Source organism: Mustela erminea, chromosome 17 (genome assembly GCF_009829155.1).
Source record: "Mustela erminea isolate mMusErm1 chromosome 17, mMusErm1.Pri, whole genome shotgun sequence".
NCBI lineage: Eukaryota > Metazoa > Chordata > Mammalia > Carnivora > Mustelidae > Mustela > Mustela erminea.
In genome coordinates this window covers 54,506,064-54,528,312 of record NC_045630.1, presented here as the reverse complement: position 1 = coordinate 54,528,312, position 22,249 = coordinate 54,506,064, and the positions used below count along the sequence as shown (strand labels likewise).

General features: G+C 35.4%; 1 protein-coding gene across 1 annotated transcript in view; it reads left to right on the top strand.

Moving 5' to 3' along the window:
• The window catches only part of SLC4A1AP (solute carrier family 4 member 1 adaptor protein), a 53,236-nt gene extending 43,595 nt beyond the window's left edge, over positions 1–9,641 (top strand). The window contains 3 exon segments of the mRNA XM_032317563.1: positions 4,712–4,832; positions 4,990–5,102; positions 9,444–9,641. Coding sequence (XP_032173454.1) covers positions 4,712–4,832; positions 4,990–5,102; positions 9,444–9,641 — 432 coding nt within the window.
• Positions 9,642–22,249: the final 12,608 nt, after the last annotated feature.

The window sequence follows — 22,249 nt, the reverse complement described above, 5'->3', positions numbered from 1 at the left end:
GCAGTAGGCATATCTAATTTTCATCAAACTAGGCCAGTAGGAGCAGTTTTTTTTTTGGGGGGGGAAGGATATCTGGCATGTTGGAATATATTCTGAAATATTCTTGTGGCCAGTTTTTTTGATGGACTCTTCTGCTTAAATATGCTAAAAGCATTTTGCTTAATTTAGACATTTATTCATAATGTATTGACCCTTGAATTCCATCCTTGGAGGCCCATGAAGATCCACATAAATTAAGTTAGGAACCCCTGTTCTAAATTTATTCACTGAATTAAACCAATCCATAACAAATAGAATATTTGGGCCATGTTGTTTAAATTCCCTATAGAATTATCTTTATTTGCTTCTAATTTTTTTTCTAGAACCAGTCAAAATTATAAGCATTAAAGTAATTTAATACAAAGCATTATTATGAGTATTTTAAGGATGTTTTTCATTCATTTTAAAAGTATTTATTGAACACTTACTCTGCGCTCAGCCCTGTTCATAGCCATAGTGATAGAGTGGAAAAAAAGATTTTAGAAATCTGATCTCTTTCTTCTAGTAGTTGTGAGGTATAGATGATAAATAATAACAAAAATAAGCAAATGGCATAGTCTCTTACAGGATGATAAGTGTGTGAAAAGTAAAAGAACAAGTGAATGAGAGTAAGAATAGTTGCAATTTTAAAGTAACCAGAGAATGTCGCTATGATAGGTGACTTTTGATCAAAGGTTTAAAGAAGGTGAAGAAGTACACCCTATGGACATCCAGTAGAAGGCCATTCTAAGAAGAGGCACCACCAGCAGGTGCAAAAGTCCAGAGGCAGAGGAGTAAGTGGTGTGCTATAGGAACAGCAAGAAAGTCAGAGTGCCTGACAAAGTTATAGAGAGGAGAGACTGGAGAGGCTACCAGAGTGGGTAACTCTGTGCTGTGAACTGGAAGTCAGGGGGTGGGGTGGGGAAAGTGAATTAAATTCCAGGACAACTACTCACTGTCTATGAGAATTTAAGCAGGTCATTTAAGACTCTTAAGTTATCTATTATCTGCATTCCCTATCATTGTAGCCCCTTGGTTCTTTGTCTAATGTAGAAAATAAAGATAATATGATTGATTTTATTGGTTCATGAAATCCAATATGGCAAAAGAGGCAGTGGGTGGGGCTCTCAACAAGTGCACTGCCAGTATCAGCAGGTTAGAATGAGAATCCCGAGATGGCACCCACCCGCTTCAGCACTAGCAAGGCAGAATGTAATCTTAAGAATGAAGCCCAACAGTGTCTCCATCCCCAGAAGTGTTTCAGCAGTTTCCTCCCTCTTAGGCAGATGCCCTGGGACTAGTAGTAGGTGGATCTCTTTCACCTGTGTTCTAAGCTCTTTTCTGATTGATGTGTTATTGCTGGGTCCCAGGGCAAGTGAGACTGCATACAAGCCCTTTAAGATTAGGTTCTCTATTTCCTGTACATCCATGTTTTTCCTGGATGTAATCCCTATTAGTTTATATTACATTAGTTTACATTTAATCCCCATTAGTTTACATTAGTTTACAATCCCTATTAGTTTCCCTATGTAATCCCTGTTAGTTTACAAAGCCTAGATTTTGGGGGTCTCATCTCTCTGATGCAAGATTCAAAGACTGGAGTGCCTGATGCAGAGATCTAATCTCTTGGTGTTCAGGGAAAAAATTTCATGTTTTTGAGATCCCTCCCAATTGTGGATTGCTGCTCCTGGGGAGGGAGTTCTTTTTTTTTTGGTATCATCTTGCCTTTGCCACTCCTCCTGTCCCATTGTCCTTGGTTATGGAGGCTCTGTTTATCCAGTTTTCAAGCTGATAGGGTAGGATGGAAAAAGATATTCCATGCAAATGGAAATGAAAAGCAATACTCATATCAGACAAAAGAGACTTTAAAACAATTTTTTTAAAGATTTATTTATTTGGGTGGGGACAGAGGGAGAGAATCTTCAAGTGGAGTCCCCACTAACCATGGAGCCCAACACAGGGCTCTAACCCACCACCTATGAGATCAAGACCTCAGCCAAAACCAAGAAGTCAGACATTCAACTGACTGAGTCACGCAAGCTCCACTGATAAATTAGAATTTTAAATAAAGATTGTTAAAAATGGCAAAGAAGGGCATTATATAAAATGATAAAATATTTGATCAACAATAGGATATAACACTTGTAAATATTTGTGTACCCAACAAGGAGGACCTAAATATATAAAGCAAATATTAACAGACATAAAGAGAGAAACTGACAGCAAATACAATAAAAGTGGAGGACTTTAAAACCTCACCTTCTCCATGAGAGGTCACATATTAGGCCCCCAAACAAGTAACAATAAATTTAAGAAAATTGAAACATAGCAAGCATTTTTTTTATCACAATGTTTTACAACTGGAAATCAGTTGCAAGAAAACTGGAAAAGACACAAACACATGAAGACTAAACACCATGCTATCACAGAACCAATGGGTCAACCAGGAAATTAAAAAGCAGAAAAGAAAAAAAAAAGGGATACACACACACAGACATAAATGAAAATGGAAAAGCACAAGAGTCCAAAATCTGTGGGACACAGGAAAAGCAGTTCTAAAAGAGAAAAATACAGCTATACAAGGTTACTTCAAGAAAACAAAGAATGTTTTAAATAAACAATCTCATATTACACCTAAAGGAACTAAAAAAAGAAAAACAAACAAAACCCACAGTTAACATTAAAAAGGAAGTTATTAATAAAGATTAGAATGGAATAAATGCAAGGCAGAAAAGAAGGAAGGAAATCAATGAAACTAAGCTGGTTCTTTGAAAAGATAAAAAAAAATTGATAGACCTTTAGCTAGATTTATCAAGAAAAGAAAACAAGAGAAAGGGCTCAAATAAATAAAACAAAAACAAAGCCAATAATAAAAGAGAAGTTATAACCAATACTGCAGGGGGGGGAAGATCAGAAGAGACTACTATAAATAATTATACACCAACAAATCAAACAACTTAGAAGAAATGGACAAATTCCTAGAAACAATCTTCCAAGACTGAATCATGAAGAAATAGACAATCTGAATAGACTGATCACTAGCAATGAAATTGAATCAGTTATCAAAAATCTCCCAACAAATAGAAGTCCGGGTTGGCTTTACAGGTGAATTCTACCAAATATTTTTAAAAGAGTTAATACATATTCTTCTCAAATTATTTTCAAAGAACCGAAGAGGAAGGAATATTTCCAAACTCATTTTATGAGGACAGCAATATCCTGATACTAAAATCAAACAAAAACACTAGAAAATAAAAAATAAACAAATAAATAAATAAATAAGAAAATTATAGGCCAATACTCCTGATGAACACAGATGCAAAAATTCTCAACATATTACTGGCAAACTGGATCCAACAACAAAATAAATGTCTTATACACCACAATAAAGTAGGATTTAATTCTGGGATGCAAGGAGGTTTAACACCTGTAAAGTAATCAATGTGATACACACATTAACAAAATGAAAAATAAAAACTATGGTGCAGAATTGATGCAGAAAAAAGCATTTAACAAAACTCAATATCCATTTATAATAAAAACTCTCAAAAAGTTGGTACAACGAATGTACCTCGACATAATAAAGGCCATATATGACAAACTCACAGCTACCACCATAGTCAATAGTGAAAAACTGAAAGCTTTTTCTCTAAGATCAGAACAAGTCAAGGGTGTCCATTACTACCACTTTGATTTAACATAGTACTGGGAGTCCTAGGCACAGTAACCAGGAAAGCTAAAGTAAGTAAATAAATAAATAAAATGTGTCCAGATTGGAAAGAAAGACATAAAACTGTCACTATTTGCAGATGACATGATACTATAGATAGAAAACCTTAAAGACTCTTCCAAAAAACTGTTAGGACTAATAAATGAATTCAGTTATGTTTCAGGATACAAAGTTAATAAACAGGCATCTGGTGCATTTCTGTATACTACCAATGAACTATCAGAAAGGTAAACTAGAAAAAAAAATCTCACTTCTATTTGTATCAAAAAGAATAACATACTTAGAAATAAATTTAACAAAGGAGGTAAAAAAATCTATGCTATGAAAACTGTAAGATTTTGATGAAAGATGTCAAAGATGATACAAACAAATGGAAAGATACTCTGTCTTAATGGATTGGGAAAATTAATATTGTTAAAATATCTATATCATCCGAAGAAATCTACAGATTCAATGCAATTCTTATCAAAAAACCAATGGCATTTTCACAGAACTGGACCAAATAATCCTAAAATTTGTATGGAGCCACAAAAGACTCCAAATAGCTAAAACAATTTTGATAAAGAACAAATCTGGACACATCGTGCTCTCAGACTTTACACTACAAAGTTATGGTAATCAAAATTACGGTCCTGGGATAAAAACAGACGCACAGATGTATGGAACATAATAGATGGCCAGGAAATAACCCACATTATATGGTCAATTAATCTCTGACAAAGTAGGTAAGAATATACAGTAAGGAAAAAATAGTCTCTGCAACAAATGATGTTAGGAAAACCTGACAGCTACATGCAAAAGACTGAAACTGGACCGCTTTTACACCATATGCAAAATAAATTCAAAATGGATAAAAGACTTAAATGTAAGACCTGAAACCATAAAACTCCCAGGAGTAAACATAGGTAAAGTAAGCTTTTGGACATTAGCCTTAGCAATATTTTTTTGGATCTTTCTCTTCAGACAAGGACCACAAAAGCAAATAATCAAATGGGGCTACATCAAACTAAAAAGTTTTTAGACAGTGAAGGAAGTCATCGACAAAATGGAAAGGCAACCTACCGAATGGGAGAAATATTTTCACGTAATCTAAAAAGGGGCTAATGTCTAAAATACATCATGAACTCATGCAACTATATATATACAGAAAGAGGGTTTCTGTATATACTTTCTTAGGCAACTTTAATCACTTCACCCACACCCACATGGATTAACGTTTTCTCATGTTCATCCCTCTGCAGGAAGATATGAAACATCTGGAAGCACGTTTGTACCTGAATTTAGCTTCACTGAACATCACTGTCCCACCTTCTCTCAGACTGTCCCCCCTTCTCTCAGACTGCCCCTCTCCCAGGTGAAGCATTGAGTACAGCAAGCTCCAGACCAGGAGAACTGGGAGCTGGCAACTGATTTGCCTCACCAGATGTTCCAACTCTGGAGAGTACATGGAGCCTTATCCTGCCCACTGACTGTGCTTTCTGTCCTCTCCTTACAAATTTGCTTGATGACATCATTGTCACGAACAAAAAGTTTGTGAGACACCGTTTGAAAATTCTTTTATAATGCGTGGCACTCAATAAATTGTAAAAGTGTATTTTTCTCAGTAACTCTTTATCTATGCTGCTACTTCCATTCGTCTTGCCTGCAATTAATTTTCTGGGCTGTGATTACTATACGCAGCCTTCTAACTATCAAGTGCAAAGGAACTATTCCTATGGGGAATATGTAGGATTAAAATGTTACAGTCTATCTTAATAAGAAAATTCAATTTCCTTATTAAAATTTTTTTTACATTTTTCATGTTGAAGTATAATTATAATTTAATTTAATCTCATTTAATTTGATAGCAAAAATGTAGTAAAAAATAGTTTTTGCTTTAAGGTCATGGAATAGTATCCAATATCCTCTATGGAACTTGCCACAGACCTGGCTCATGGGAGAGACATGCAAGATGATTTGATTTGGGTAAATTATCATCTCCAGTTTGTTCTTTATCAAGTGATTAAAATATAAAATAAAATGGCTATTAATCATATTTACTCAGAGTAAACACTAGACACAAGGTATATATAGAAGGCAAAGAAGAAGAAACAATCTTAATGAAGACATCTCTAGAATACTTGTTTTTATAAATAGGAATATATAGGAATATAGGAAAAAATAGGAATATAAGGAATATAAATATTCCTTCAACTAATATTATTGAGTTGAGTAAGCAAGAGAGTAAACCTGAGAAAGTGGTGTTAGAAGGAAAGATGGCGGAAGAAGGGTGGTGGTAAGGAAATAGCGGTGTGGTGTAGGGCGGCAGGCTGCCTTTGGAGGAAGCACGTAGGGAGCACATAACATTTAGGAGAGATTTATAATGAATTTAGAGAGTAATGTCTACAAATATGAGCCTGAGCGGGCAAGACCTTACAGGTGGTGGTGAAGTGTCGGTCTTCATACTGAGAAAGATGGGAAGCTTCAGGTGGCTTTGAGCACGTGAGGGACATGACCCAACTTATGTTTTGAAAACATTTCCCTGGCCACCGTGGGTGTGGGGCCCCCTTGATTATTGAGAGAGAAGGTGGAAGGCAAATGATAGGAAGTCATTGGCTTATTCTTAGGGCAAACTAGGTTTGCAGTGGTAGAGGTACAGAGAATTGAGCAGATTCAGAACATTTTTTTTTTAAGATTTTATTTTTGTTTATTTATTTGCCAGAGAGAGAGAGAGAGAGCACAAGTGCACAAGCAGTGGGAGAGAGGCAGGCAGAGGAAGAAGCAAGCAAAGGGAGACACAGGCTCTCCTGCTGTACAAGGAGCTCCCCACAGGACTTGATCCCAGGACCCTGCAATCATGACCTGAGCCAAAGACAGACACGTTACTAATCCACAGACCCACCCAGGCATCCCCATATTTTAAAGGCAGCACTTAGTGTTTTGGATTTGGGTTATGAGAGAAATAACAGATCAGGAATGGCTTCCAGTTAAAGGTTTGGGCATCTGGACAGATGATGATGCCATTTACAGAGATGAGAAAGCTAGGAAAAGATTAGGCTTTGGGGGGAAATCCCGTTTTAGATATCTTAAGTTTGGCATGTCTATAGACTTGCTTTTTGGCAACAGGTTCTATGTGTCTAGAGCACAGGTGAGAGTTGAAGATGGGGATAGAAATGAGGAAATCATCACGGTTTTGATGGGATTTAAATTTTGCTATCAAGATATGAACACCACTGGAATATAAATAAAGCATGGTTTCTCAAGTTCAACATTTTTGCCATTTTGAGCAAGATAAAATCTCTCTTGTCAGGGCTCTCCTGTGCATCGTAAGACATTCCCTGGATTTTACCTACTAAATGTCTGTAGGATCTCTTTTCCTCTGGTTGTAATAACCAAAATTGTTTCCAGACACTTCCAGGTATCCACTGGCAAGAAAAGTCACCCCCCCTAGTTTATAACCACCGGTACAGGGGCAAGAAAAGAACCAGAAGAAAACAGAATAAGCCCTGGGCCACCCCAATAGGTAGAGGCTGAGAAAAAAAGTGGACAGCAAATGACACTTACAAGGCGTAACCAAAGAAGTAGTAGATAATCGCAAAGAGATTAAGTGAAAAGATAAAAAATTGAATTTATCCTTTATAATGAGATAATAGGTGCATTGCTAAAGTATAAATTCCTACTGACACGATAACTAGGAATATGTCTGAATAAGGAGAGTGATGCTTTTAAAACCAAAGTCAGCCGACTCCTTCCCCCCGATGTTTTTCCTGTGGTTTTTCAAGTAAAAGCCAACATTCTAACAATGGTCTGAAAGTTCCTACATGATTCTGGCTTCCACACCGTCACTGTGTCCAGTGACTTGATCTCCTACCACCCCACTGCGCAAGGCCAGACATTCTTCCGCGTTTGTGTTCGATCCCCATGCCCCAAATTTGGGGTTTTGCTCTCGCTGTTCATTCTGGCTGGGTCTTTCCCTCCCAGCATCTTCCGAGCACCCCCTTCAGCTCCTTCAGTTTTGCTCAAATGTCTTCTTCTCCACTGACCTCATTTGTTTAAACGGCCACTCCCCTCAGACAGGAATTCCTCAACCCACCCCCTACTTTATCTTGCTCCCTTACATTTATCACCGTTGAGCAAACTACTTATTTATTTTTTACTTACTTTGCTTATATCCTGTCTCCCCCTATTAAAATGTCAGTTCTATGAAGGATTTTCAGCTATGTTATTTACTGCTCTGTCCTCAGCATCTACAACAGAGCTTCACACATAGTAGATAACGAAGGAATATTTATTGAATCAATAAACAGATGAAGGAACTAACATTTATTGGGTGCTTACTATTTGTCAGGCACCAATCTAAAAGCATCATATTATCAAATTAATTAAATTTCTTATCATTTAATTTTTTACCAAGAATTTTTGTTTCCCTTTAATTAACAAGTATACTACCTTCAGTTGGTTCAAAAATACATTCAGTGGTTACTGGGATGTCAGTTACTGTGCCAGGATTTAGGAACTAAGGAGCAGGGCGACTTTGAAGAAGGACAAGGTAAACATTTTGAAAGGATAAGATAACCAAGGTGTGAAGGAGATCTGACCAGACACCTGTCAAAGTGGACAGTGGACAGTTCCTCCAGTGGCAGAACACATATATTGAGTTCAGGGTCAGGGAAATCTTTTCGGAAGAGGTGGATCATTGAACTTTGTTGCAAAAATGATAAGAATTAAACTAGAACAAAACAGGCATTCCAAAAAGAGAATGGCCTATGAGTGAGTATAAAACAGTATTGTCCATTCAGGAATCTTTAAAGACGTTTCATTATGTATTTACTGGCATGACTTGGAATGAGTCCCCTTATCAAAAGAGTTTTTATATTCTTGGACCTATAAAAGGGAGCCACTGGGAGGTTTTTAAGCTATGGAATGACATGAGCATGTGATCAAATTTTGGAAATAGCAGTTTGGCATATATCGAAGGTTTTACTGTCAGACAACCAGACAGGTACTAAACTACAGGGTGGCAATGGGACTATGGCATTTTTCTAGTGGGATAGCGGCCTAAACAAGGTGGCATTGAAATGAGCAAGTAAAGGCACATAGAAATCTTACTGTGTTGTTACAATTAGCTAATAATTATTTATATTTTCTCAAGACGCCTGTCAAGAGAGGAAACCAATGCCTCCTGCCATTCGTTTCTTTGTGTCCCCTGTCTTTCAGAAAATTCTACCCTATGGATAATTTGAAATATGACATATGAAAATGAAGGAGACTGAGCTTTTAAATATTACAGACACCTAATATTATGGGATACGCTAACCATTTTTTTTTAACCTCAGTTTTATTCAAATTGTAGGCATTCACTGTGAGCACAGGCTATATGCCACAGAACTTAAATATTCAGAACACTCACGCACATAGTCTGTATTTACAAAATAAATCACTAAAAGAAAAACAGATATATATATATATATATATATACACACAGATATATATATGTGTGTGTATATATATATATACACATACATATGTATTTGTTTTGGTTTACAAAAATAACCTGGGTTTGGATTTTTATGGAAAAGTACATTAATTATCAAGAAAACTGACAGCTCTATTATCTTTTTAAATAGGATCCCTCTAGCCTTTATTTAATAAAAGCTTTTCCGTGGGTTCATCTAAATGTTGCCCTTTGATGAGCTTTAGACTTTATCAGTTTAAGGAGTGCAGCCCTCAGATTAATGGGCAGGTTGAGAACCAGATGTCTGTCGTCAGCGCTGAAAACCCAATTAAAAGGGAGGTCGCGGAGGTGAAGGAAGGAGAAAGGGTCAACGAGAGCTCGTCTGAGCAGGGCGTGGGCTGCTGGAAATCAGAGGTTTTGTGCTACCCTGGCAGATCTGTTAAGAAAACTAATCCATAGATACTTTTATCAAATGCTTTGAAACTCCTGAACCATATGAGATTCAGGGAGATATTAATCTCCACAAAAATTTCAGGAAGTTGGCTCTGAATGTTGATCTCAAAAGTAAAACACAATTTTGAAAAATCCATGAAAACATACGTCTTAGTACAGTTATCGAAAATTTCAGTAAGGATTTTTAAATCACATTCGAATTGTCTTTCTGCCTATATATATTAATATTTGAATAACCCACTTGTTCAATTCTTCCTAGTCAATAAAACATTGCAGAATTTTCTTCTTCCTGTTTCTTTAGCCTCACTGCCTGTCATCCCATCCTGGACAGCGTGCCACATTAATCTTTCTAAAGCATATTCTAAAGCATAATATGTCAATATTTTTTAAAATATCGATGAGAGCTCCCAGTTTGGTGACTAAGTAAAGTCCAATTGCTTTCTCCCAAAACCAAAAACTTTTTACACTTTGACCCAATCTTGCTTGCATTCATGTATTCATCTCATAAATGTTTCTAATGCACCCACTATGTGTTAGACATTCATTTAGGCTCTCAGGATACAACTGTAAATACACAAAGCTCACATTTTCAGGGGATGTATACCCTGGTGGGAGGGGGAGAGAAATAAATGTACGCACACACACAAAACACACACACACACACACACACACACACACAGAAAATGAAAATGAAAAAAATATTCTGGCGAAAAATAGAGCAGTGTGATAATGAATAGGGATTGTCATAGTATTGTGGGGTGGCTTTTTTTCTTCTTTTTTTGGCAAAATGTATTTGCATAAGGCTTCGCTGAGGGTAACTCTTTGCGGAGGTGTAGAGGCAGTAAGAAATGAATGTTGAAGTATTTGAGGGAAGAACATTCCAGGCAAAGGGAACTGCAAGCAGTGATCCTGAGGAAACATTATCCTTGGTAAATAAACGGCCAAATATCATGGGCCTGTAGCAGAGTCAGCAAAGAGGTCCATACTAGTTGATGTGGTCAGAGAGGCAAGAAGGAGACCAGAGCAGGTACGATATTGCAGGATATCATTAAATCCATTGACTCTAGATGAAACGGTAGGAGGTCATTTAAAAACTTTGATAGAATGATATCATGATATAGCTGGTATTTACTTATTTATTTATTTATTAAAGATTTTATTTATTTGACGGAGAGAGAGATCACAAATAGGCAGAGAGGCAGGCAGAATAGGGGGTGGGGAAGAAGGCTCCCCGCTGAGCAGAGAGCCCAGTTGATGCGGGGCTTGATCCCAGAACCCTGAGATCATGACATGAGCTGAGCTTAAGGCAGAGGCTCAACCCACTGAGCCACCCAGGTGCTCTGTATGGCTTGTATTTAAAATAGCCACTCTGACTGGTGTGATTGAATAGACTTTGGGGGGAAATATATATATGGGGATCATGGAATGTATAGATGATTTTAGAGCCAATGAATTCGTGAGTTTACCAAGGAATAAGGATAGTTATAATGGGATGGGGGCTGGGAACAGTACCTGGGCACTCTAATATACTCAGGCAGAATAGGGGGGCATCAACAAAGCCTTAAAAGGAATGAGTGAGCAATGTAGAAAATCTAGAAATCTAGCAAAAGGTTTATCTCCTATGAGCAGAAGTGATCAAGGAGGTTCAGAGAATGGACTGTGTCAAATGCTGCTCAAAGGTCAAGTCAGATGAGGGCTTAGAATCATCACTGGATTTAACAAAAGAGGTTACTCATGATCTCGAAAAATATGGCCAGCTGGCTATTATCGGTGAGAGGGTAGGTGGGCAGAAGCTGAGAAGGACAAGCACAGACAACTCTTTTAAAGAGTTTTATCATTAAAAATTAAAAAAACAAAACATAGATAAGAATTATAGATGAAGGGTGATGTAAAGTAAATAAACATATTGATGAAAAGGGGGAGGACGCTTCTGTTTATGAGGAAAGATGGAGTAAGCTCATTGAGCAAACGTATATGAAACATACATCCTGTGTTCACTTTGGGGTGGAAACTTAACACCAGAATGAGACAAAATTCAGCCCCTGATATGAGGAGCTTAACTTAGGACAGGGAGAGGGGGCTATGAGCCTGGTTCCAAGAGCTAGTATAAATCGAATGGGGTCTTGGGCTCATTATCTTAGATAAGCAATGCAAAGCCTTGCTTGTTCACAAAATGGAACCGTATCAGTTGACCTTGAGTCAGGCTTCTGCAGAGATAGCCAGTGGATTTGTTAGTGGGGTCTGAAGAGACACAATAGCTGATTAGGGGGAAACTGTTCTCTGAAAAACAAGCATTAAATTTTCTGCTTGTTTCAACCTCATTAACCCTGTGGGGCAGAGTTTCAATCTCTCCTGAGTTATGAACATTCTTCAATTTTGAAGGAATTGGGATAATGACTGCTCTGGTTACTTCCCTTTCTCCTCAGGTGAGCTAAGTTTCAGGTAAAGAGCTGTTTTTGCAAATTGTACCTATGATTAACGTGCCTACATGCAAGGCTAAGCAGAAGTTTCTAACCTACAGGTCATAGCAGCAAGGGAAATCGAAGCAATATGGAATAAGACATGCCAAGTTTCTCCCGTTATACAATGGGTTTGTAGAGATTCCCTATCAACTGAGTCAAAGGTATAAATAAATCATAGAAAAGAAAAACAAGGGATATGTCCAGGTTAATCACAAACAAATACAATGAAATATTCAGCAAACCAATGGAAAGTTCTGAAACTATTGTTCAGGCAAAGTAAATGATAAAATATTCCTTTGTAATAGCTGAGTAAAGTAAAAATGTTTTCTCAATCTCTGACAGAGGAAATGTGGATGGTTCCATATGGCTCTTTTTAATTGAATGTAAGTTGACAATGTCAAAAATATGTTTAAAGTACTTGTATTCTTCAAGGATTAAGCATATATGCACAAGTATATAAAAATTTCAAGATTGTGATAGACACATAAAGTGGGAAAAACAAAAAATAGTTGAATAAATGATTGTATCAATAAAAATGATGAATTGGGGTTGTATATACTAAAAGACTTGGAGCAGTTTTCATAAGGCATTATTGAATAAAAAATGTAAAATATAAAAGTATAATATAATAGGTATCATAAGAAGGGAAATTAAAACACATGTTCTTGTATGTATACATGTATACACATATAAGATATGTCTTTCTATAGTTTGATTGATACATACAAGTTGTGGCTTATAGTTGCTTTAGTATTTGTAGATGAACTTTGAAAAATCATAGAAGGAAATGTACCATTTTGCTACCCATAATGAAGGCATTGAATAATAGATTTAGGCAAGGAACATCAATGGTTAGTAAAATTGTTACATGATAGAAGACTAAAGGTAAATTTGATATTTTTATGGCACCAAAGCATCACTTCACAAATTATTACTTGTTCCTAAGGGGGAAAAATATGTAAATTTACAAAGGAGAGTTAAGTCTGTCACAGCTTCAGTGTGATCATTCTAGCAATGGTATTGGGATGACTAAGCATGATGTACATCATGAAAAATGATGCAACAGAATGGAAGAATGTATTATATTCATTTTTCCTTCAAAAATGTAAAATACATTTTCAAATTAAAAGCTCAGAGGTTGATTAATGTTCACGTGTGAACCGTTATGTATAACCACCATTTAGAACAAACTACAATGCTATCTGCAGCACAGAAATCTCCCCACACAGTCACCAACCCACCAGTACAACCTCCCATAAGTTATCTCTCTTCTGGCTTCTACCACCTCCTACACAGGAAGTTTCCATAAATGTTTCACCTGAGTCTGATTTATCTTTAGGTCTATAGTCTGTATGCAAAACTACAGAGAATAGAAGAAATTGCTAAATAACAACATGAGTAAACAATCTAACAGATCTAGAAAACGGTGTACCTTGAAGAACATCTTGTCTGATCTCTGAGAGCAGCAAGTGGAAGAAAGGAAGCAACTGTTACACGTTTTTGTTTTTGTTTTTTAAACTGTTACATATTTTAAAAGACAAGAGAAAGATCACAATAAATTGAACTGGTGATCTTGATTGGATTCTGACTAAAGCAAATAAGCTATAAAGGACATTTTAGAACACTTGGGTAAATTTGAATATAGATTAAGTATTTGTGATTTTAAGGGACTATTTTTAGTTGTGTTTGTTGTGAAAATTATATTGTGGCTATGCTGGATAATATCTTTTTTGGAGTTACCCATTGAAATATTTAGAGGTGAAATGTTATTATATCTGTAATATATTTACATAAATATTTTGGTAAAAACAGATAAGTATAACAAACTGTAATTGATCAAGCTAGAACAGATTATGTGAGTGTTTATTATATGGTTCTTTCCTATGTGATTGAAAATTTTTATAAAGTTTAAAAAGGGACACATAAAGGGTACCCATCTACTATTACATAGGCTTTTTACTCCAGATTTGCCTGTGTAATATATTTGAACTTTTCTACGTGTTTTAATGTCAGATATTTTCTCCTTCACCTGAATTTATATTTATAGGTCTATTTTACTGATACTGTTAACAATCTCAACCTTCCTAGAGTTTAAATTTCCTTACAAAGGATTTCACACTAATAGAATTGAAGTCGTTTCAATTTCAGTATTACTGAAATCCATTTAACAGGTTTTTCCTTCAAACTTCCATTTTCCTTTACTCGGTAGAAAATCAATGTGAAGTTAAGAAGGGACTGTTAGCTAAAATTACAAGAGGTTAACTCTTCCTCATTTTAGATACATCTACTTTATAATGGCACTAAGTAGAGCTTTTATTTTTTAATTTCAAAATGGAAGTTTTCTAAAGGACTGCTTTATATCTGAATATTTCTTTTATTACATAGATTCTTTGTCATGTTTGAAATGGTATTTGAAGAGAAAAATATCTCCTTTACCAAGAATATCTACAAAACATATGATTGCATACAAATAGAATTGTACATTAAACCCCCAACTGGTAAAGGCCAGAAACACCATTGGCTTAATTAATGCTGTGCTTTCAAAGGTCTGGTCTAGGATATCACTGAACCGATATCAAAAGACTACACAATATCTGTACTTGAAAGTATAAGTCATTTATGAACTCTAGAACATATAGATGGTATAAATGTTCATTATTTGGTTGTTTTCTTCAAGTGAAATCCTGCAAATTTATTTGGTATCTTATTTTTATAATATTCATAATCTGTTTGTGGGGTTTCCAGTCTAAGCCAAACTGTAATGTAAAATCTGAAATTAAATATTTTTGGAAGTTCACTAGTTAATAGAATATATACTGAGATTTCATTATAAAAATATTACAAAGATTTCATATAATATGTAGCTTAGTTTGAACTAGAGAAAAAATGGTTTAAAATATTTAAACAATCTGGTATCTTGGATCATTTTAGCTCAGTTAGAACCAATTCAAACTCACAAAATAAGTACCATTTATTGATTTGTTTATTTAAAGATACACACAGTTCCCTTGAAATTTCAATGCTCTTAATTGCACCCACTGACTTTTATTTGGTTGCCTGTTATAGAGAGGTCTCATTGACCTGCTGCTTGTTCTTTTCAGCAAGTGGTAAATTTCAATTTACTCTTCCTCTGTGAGAAAGTAGAAAATTGGTTTCTTTGCACTGTGTATCTGGGATCAGAAAAAAGTCCTGACACTTACAAAGCCCACTTGCAAAGTTATGTTTTAATTTTCTCTTGCTCTTCCATTCAGAATCTATGTTCATGGATTTATTTAAATATAAGAATCAACTTTATTTATATATTTACCTATATAAGAATCAACTTTATTTATAATAAATAAATCGGCAGATTACTGAATGATGAAAACCCATATACTATGAAAAATTTCTCCCAGGCAGAAAGAATCAAATGCAGTCTACAAGGCATTGCCATGGATTATTTTCCTAGACGCTGGTAGACAGAATTTGTGGAAGTGATTTAAATTGTACAAAAGCATGTGTTGGACATGTAGAATCATAAGATATATGCAAATAACTACATTTTTTGTTTTGTTTGGATTTGGAAAAATGCAATTCAAAAAAGATCATAGATCATCTTCACCAATGTGTCAAAGCAACAGATGATTTTGATGAAATAGTTGATTCCATTCTGTGTTTTGTTGATACTATTAGGTAGTAAGATATTCTGATTAGTTCTACAGTGCATAATATAATGAAACAATGTCCCTGCCTTTAGGAAACTAACAATCTAACAGATATTGGAGTTAGTCTAAAAATAATAAATAGCCATGCTAGAACAAGTTTTTTTTTTTTTGTACATGTCTTATGTAAGTGCTATAAGACATGTAAATATAAATTGTTGTGGACTAACAAGGGAGCTAAAATATAAACTGTTTTTGTTAGATGAGGTTAGTGTATCTGAAGAAAGCCTATGGTTTTAAATGGAAGTCCTTACTGGGGCCATGATTATACTAAAAGCACCCCAAGAAATTTACATATAAAATATCTCAGAATTTTAAACTAAGTTTAGCACCCAGAAAGAAATCAATGAAAATAAGATGTATAAGAAAAATTCAGTTCTTTATAGCCCTCAGCATTTAAGACAATATAAGAATAGTTTCTAGCAAGGAATTAATCCTAATTAATTGTCTTAACATATTTAAGAAAGGAGGGAAGGATCTTTAAAATAAATGCCAAGATCTTTAAAATAAACAGTCAAAGGGGCACGTGGGTAGCTCAATGGGTTAAAGCCTCTGCTTTCAGCTCAAGTCATAATCCCAGGGTCCTGGGATGGAGCCCCACATCAGGCTCTCTGCTCAGCGGGGAGCCTGCTTCCTTCTCTCTCTCTGCCTGCCTCTCTGTCTACTTGTGATCTCTGTCAAATGAATAAATAAAATCTTAAAAAAATAAAATAAGATAAACAAAGAGCCAGAATTCAAAGCTATTTTTAGCCTCACCTTGCCAAAGGGCAACGGACCAAAATAACAGCCACTAGAGAAGTACACTCTAAGAGTCAAGATTCTTTTACCTGTCTTGGGAAAACTGTGCCAAGATTGTCTAAATTTTTATTAATAATTTGGCTTTCTTTTTACAATAATACAGTGTAAATGTAAATTTAGTTAAATAGACATAATTGGCATTGAGTGAAATGTAAGTAGTTAACATTATTTATATGTACGTCTTTTGAAGTTAATTATTTTAAATAGATTTCTTAGAGATCAAACAAGATCTGGAATCTTCATGTTGGAACTTTTAATCTTGAGGACCAGCTTCGAAACTCTGGTTCTTAAACTATTTCTTTAAGGGCCTGTAGCAATACTGAATTTTCCCTTTCAAAGCTATTTCTTCTTCTTTTCTTTTTTAATGCTATTTTTGTCTTGACCTTGCAAAGTCAGGAGACATAATATATGCCAAATCTGGAGATCCTTCTCTCTTACCTTGCTCAGATAACTTTTTGGACCTTGATTTATTAACTCATAGTATACAATAGTTAGTTAAGAAATTTCTACTTAAGATTTGCTCAATATAAAATTCCTTCTGTTTTAGAAAAAACTCAAAATATATTTGCTTTAGGTTTTTTTTTTTCTTTTTTTTTCCTGTTTCATTTTTCCTGTGGAAAACAACAGTCATTGTATAAATAAAATTTGCTAAAACATTACTATGTATGGTTAGGCTTTTTCTAAATACGGTTAAGCTGAAATTAAAACCTTCCTAGGTAATTTGAGATGAAACTTTTGCACATGTATGATATAATCAATGAGACTCTTTTAGCTCAACTTTTGCCTGAAGACATTTCTTCATACTTGGTGAGCAAGGTTTGCTTTGCTATATTTAATTTTTTTTAATCTCATGTTTACTTGTTAAGTTAATTAGTTGAAAAAACACAAGTAATGCACAAGTAGCAGAACTCAATATAGGAGCTAGAAAGATGAATTCATTCATTCATTTGTTGTGGGTTTGTTCATATGTTCAAAGTATTCATAGAATGCTTAATATGTTCCAGGCACTGTTCGAGGTGCTGGTCTTATAACAGTAAACAAAAAAATGAAGTGATCTCAAATCTTATGGGGTTAGGAGTTTTGATAAATGAATACAGTTGAATGAATTAATTGCATTATATATATATTAGAATTTTTATATCAAAATATTAGGGACCAATGATATTAGACAGATTATGGTGAATGATTGAAAATTTCATGTATGGCTCTTAATAGCTAGCATTGTTTTCTAAAAATAAAAGACAAAAGAATGCTATATAACTAAAGCATAGCATATCTTTTTGTTAGTTAACATAGCTTTTGATGGACTAACCAGATTAGAGGCCCAAGAGTACTGTTAAATTCAAGAACTTAAGTTTCCAGCTGCCAATACTCTGTCAAGAATCCAGATGGTGCTTTTGGAAGAACACATTTTCAGTAATTTGGCATCATTTAATTCCATCATTAGTGAAGAGAGCTTCATATATTGAGTGGATTGTGTTATACCAAGAGTTTTAATATATTTATTTTTACAGCATGGAAAGTATACAAAATAATGAGCATGTATATTTAAGATGAAATAATTTTCTAAGAGAAGTTAATACTGAAGTGTAAGTCGTGAAATGAGTTGAACTCATGGAATTTTGTGAAGGCAAATACTTTGTTATATTGGTCAGTATGTCCAAAATTTTAAGTTTTTGTTGTTGTTGTTGTTTTAGTTTTTTAGTGGTTGGTTGACAAAAACGAATGCTCTTTAAGATAGGTCATCCAGTCTTAGAAATATGGATGCACTAATCAAATCAGTACAATTTGGGGTTAATAGAGAGAATTTCGTTGCCATCCTCTTCTGGCCCACCACATTGAACTCCCTCTTGTGTACTCTTCGAAATGCCTGGGGCCTGATGCCATTTCAGCTGGAGTTTGTTCCGGATCTCCTTTGTATAAGTACAGGTCACTCCTCTCAAGTTGCCTTGATATTCATAATGTTCTTCAGAATGTCAAAGGATTCCCACAAATCCCTGTTGCCTGTTTGTCTTTCTTACTGCTTGTTCGATGATTTTATTGAAAGACTCCAGACCCTACAAACTTAATTTTCACATCTGCTGTGATACTTCTATTTCTTCCTGTGAGTCTGTGTGTAACCCCTGTTGAACAACTTTTATTGTCTGTTACACATCTCAACAATTTTCCAAGAAATATGTAAATAAACTGCTTAAAAGAAGCCATCATCACACCATGACGAAATCCTAAAATGCAGAAGAGCACAGTAGAGCACTAAGCAGTGAAGATTATTGGCCATATGGGTCACTAAAATTGTTGCGGTTTTCACAGAAAGCTGACTCTGTGACGGAGATTAGTCTGTTGGTGGTTTACGAGGAAGGATTTCTGGCATCGGTACTAGGGAAGGGAAGGGAAGGGACAGAAGCAGGAGTGGGCAAACAGAGGCGTTGTCTGTGATGAATCTTGACAGAGACTTCAGTTGGCCCCACAGAGAGCTTTTGAAGCGAGGAGGACCCTGTAAGATTATGCCCAGCTGGGACAAGGACCATCGGGGTTTATATCCCCGTGTCTGGATGTGGCTTGACTCATCCTAAATGTGTGACAGCTGACGCCTTTCTGCCAGCAGCCCTCCCAGCAATCCTTCATCCTAAGGGGAGGGTCTGGGAGAGGCATGACAGCATCCATCCCAAACACTTCTTGGCCAGCATTATCCAGCAAAATATTCCACACTAGCTCTCACTGACTGAGAGCATGCTGTAGTGTTCAGAGAATGAGGAGAAATAGATATGGTGTTATTTCACTGATTTGTTTCACACACACACACAAACAACACACACACACACGCATATAAATATGTATGTGTATATATGCAAATACATGCAATGGCCATTTTTTAAGGTTTTATTTAAATTCCAGTCAGGTAACATACAATGTAATATTAGTTTTAGGGATATGTATATGTAATGGTCACTTTTAAGACAGAGCCTATCATTTCTAGTTGAAAATAATTATTTTTTTTAAAGATTTTATTTATTTATTTGACAGAGAGAGATCACAAGTAGGCAGAGAGGCAGGCAGAGAGAGAGAGAGGAGGAAGCAGGCTCCCCGTGGAGCAGAGAGCCCGATGTGGGGCTTGATCCCAGGACCTTGAGATCATGACCTGAGCCGAAGACAGAGGCTTAACTCACTGAGCCACCCAGGCACCCCTAATTGAAATTAATTCTTACAATCACCTACCTATGTAAAAGTTTACTATTTCTGGAAAATATTTCTGAGAAATATGGTAATATAGTGAACCAGTGGTGAAGGATGACATTATAGGATATATATATTTTTAAATGCTTATGAGTAAATGAATAAAAGAGATGCTATGTAACACCATGTCTTTCCAATTATGCTTATACTCTAGTTTTGTACTATAACCTTTCTGTACTTAATCATCTTATTCCTCTTACCAATCTATGAAGTGCAAGATGAAAGAGATTCTGGATTTCTCATTATAACCTCAGCAACTTGTATTGTGAATTATATATGCAAATGCTCCATGACTTCATAGGCTAGGATGAATAGCACGTATTTAAGTTGCTTCAAGCACTTCATTACCTGTCTTCTGAAACTTTCTTATATGTCTCTTTGTTAGGCACTTTTGTTTTTCAAAAAAAATTTTTTTTCATTTCCTAAAAAGAGGTTGAAATTACCAAATGGAATTTCTGTGACATTTTTATGATATCCAACCTTAAAAGAGACATGTAAGCTACCCTGCTGATTTATCAATGGGACCCAACCATCTTTTAATCAGATACTTGGACTTCCATGGGTCTTAATTAGTTCCAATTTAAAGACAGCCATTCTTTTTTTTTTTTTTTTTTTTTTTTTTAAAGATTTTATTTATTTATTTGACACAGGGAGATCACAAGTAGGCAGAGAGGCAGGCAGGAAGAGAGAGAGAGAGAGGAGGAAGCAGGCTCACTGCCGAGCAGAGAGCCCGATGCGGGACTCGATCCCAGGACCCTGAGATCATGACCTGAGCCGAAGGCAGCGGCTTAACCCACTGAGCCACCCAGGCGCCCCAGCCATTCTTTTTTAATATGACCTGAGTTTGAGAGGGATAAGCCAGACTGAAACTACAAATTCACTTAAGATTGACCAACAAATAGTAAATAGATGGTAAAAACGCTCACTCAGTTTAAATCTGGACTCAGAAAGCAAATGACTGCAAGATGGGAATCTCTGTTTTTATTTTATTTACCTTATATTTATTGCTTCCTAGGTCCGTGAAATATTGTTAATAAAATTGTTATTATAAATATAACCCCTTTAATATATAAACATACATAAATGTATATTAAATATATTATATACAACATAAATATATATAAATACATGAACTACTGAAAATCTTTATTTTTAATTTGGATGCTAAACTAAAATAAATGATAATTTCTAGAATATGAAACCTATGCATATTTGAAATTTTGTTTTCCTCAGTGATCATGTGTAACTAGTAATCAATATATACAATGTAATTTTTGTGTGGACAGAATTAATGATGGTAGCTCACTTTGGCTTAGCACTAACTAAGACTACATATAAACAATTTAATGTAGATACTAGAGTTATATCCTTTTTTTTTTAAGATTTTATTTATTTATTTGACAGACAGAGATCACAAGTAGACAGAGAGGCAGGCAGAGAGGGAGGAAGGGAAGCAGGCTCCCTGCCAAGCAGAGAGACCGATTTGGGGCTCGATCCCAGGACCCTGAGATCATGACCTGAGCCAAAGGCAGAGGCTTTAACCCACTGAGCCACCCAGGTGCCCCTAGAGTTATATCCTTACAGGCAAGGACATGTCTCTCTGTTTATTACTGTGTCTTCAGCTTGGCACGGTGCTTGTTTAATTGTGAACTCAATAAATATTTGTCAAATTAGTGAATAGATGTATGTTTTAAGAGACATTTACTAAATTTATCAATATTAAAATCCTTTGTGTATATTCTTTTCAATAAGGGAAACTTTACTGAATAATATCTGCTTCAGGGGGGTGGATAGAAGTTGGTGTATGAGGGGTATATATTCTCTTCTAAAACTTATTTATTGCTGCTCAAAATGTAAAATTAAAGATATCTTTTTGAAATGAATCTCTACATTTTGCACAAGTAAGTGAACTCATTTTCTTGGTTTAAATTAATGTTGAAAATAAGTAGACTTATCTTTGCATCATTTAAAGTTACTATGTTTCTTTCATATTTAAAATATTATGTTATATGTTAAAGGACATAACATAATGTCATTGGTAGTGTTCTTCATAATTCTTTTAAAATGCAGTAAATGATATTCTATCTGCATCATTAGGTTACCGTACAACACTGTCCTTTGAGAATATGGTTTTGCTATCATTTCTAGTTGTAATTACTTCTCACAAAAACTGTACAGGCTTATTGAAATGACTTGATGTGTGAAGGTTGAGAAGACAATGCGTACAATCACTGTAAATAACTGCAGCTTGATTGCATGGCATGTTTATTTCACAGAAGCTCACCCTTACAAGGTGCCATATTTCTGAGTATGGTTTTCTAAACCTCCCCAGAATTTATGGTTTCTCTAAAATGTCCAAAGTAAGAGATTCCCTGTAACTCAGAGTGTCTCAACCTTGATGCTTGTGACATTTTGAACC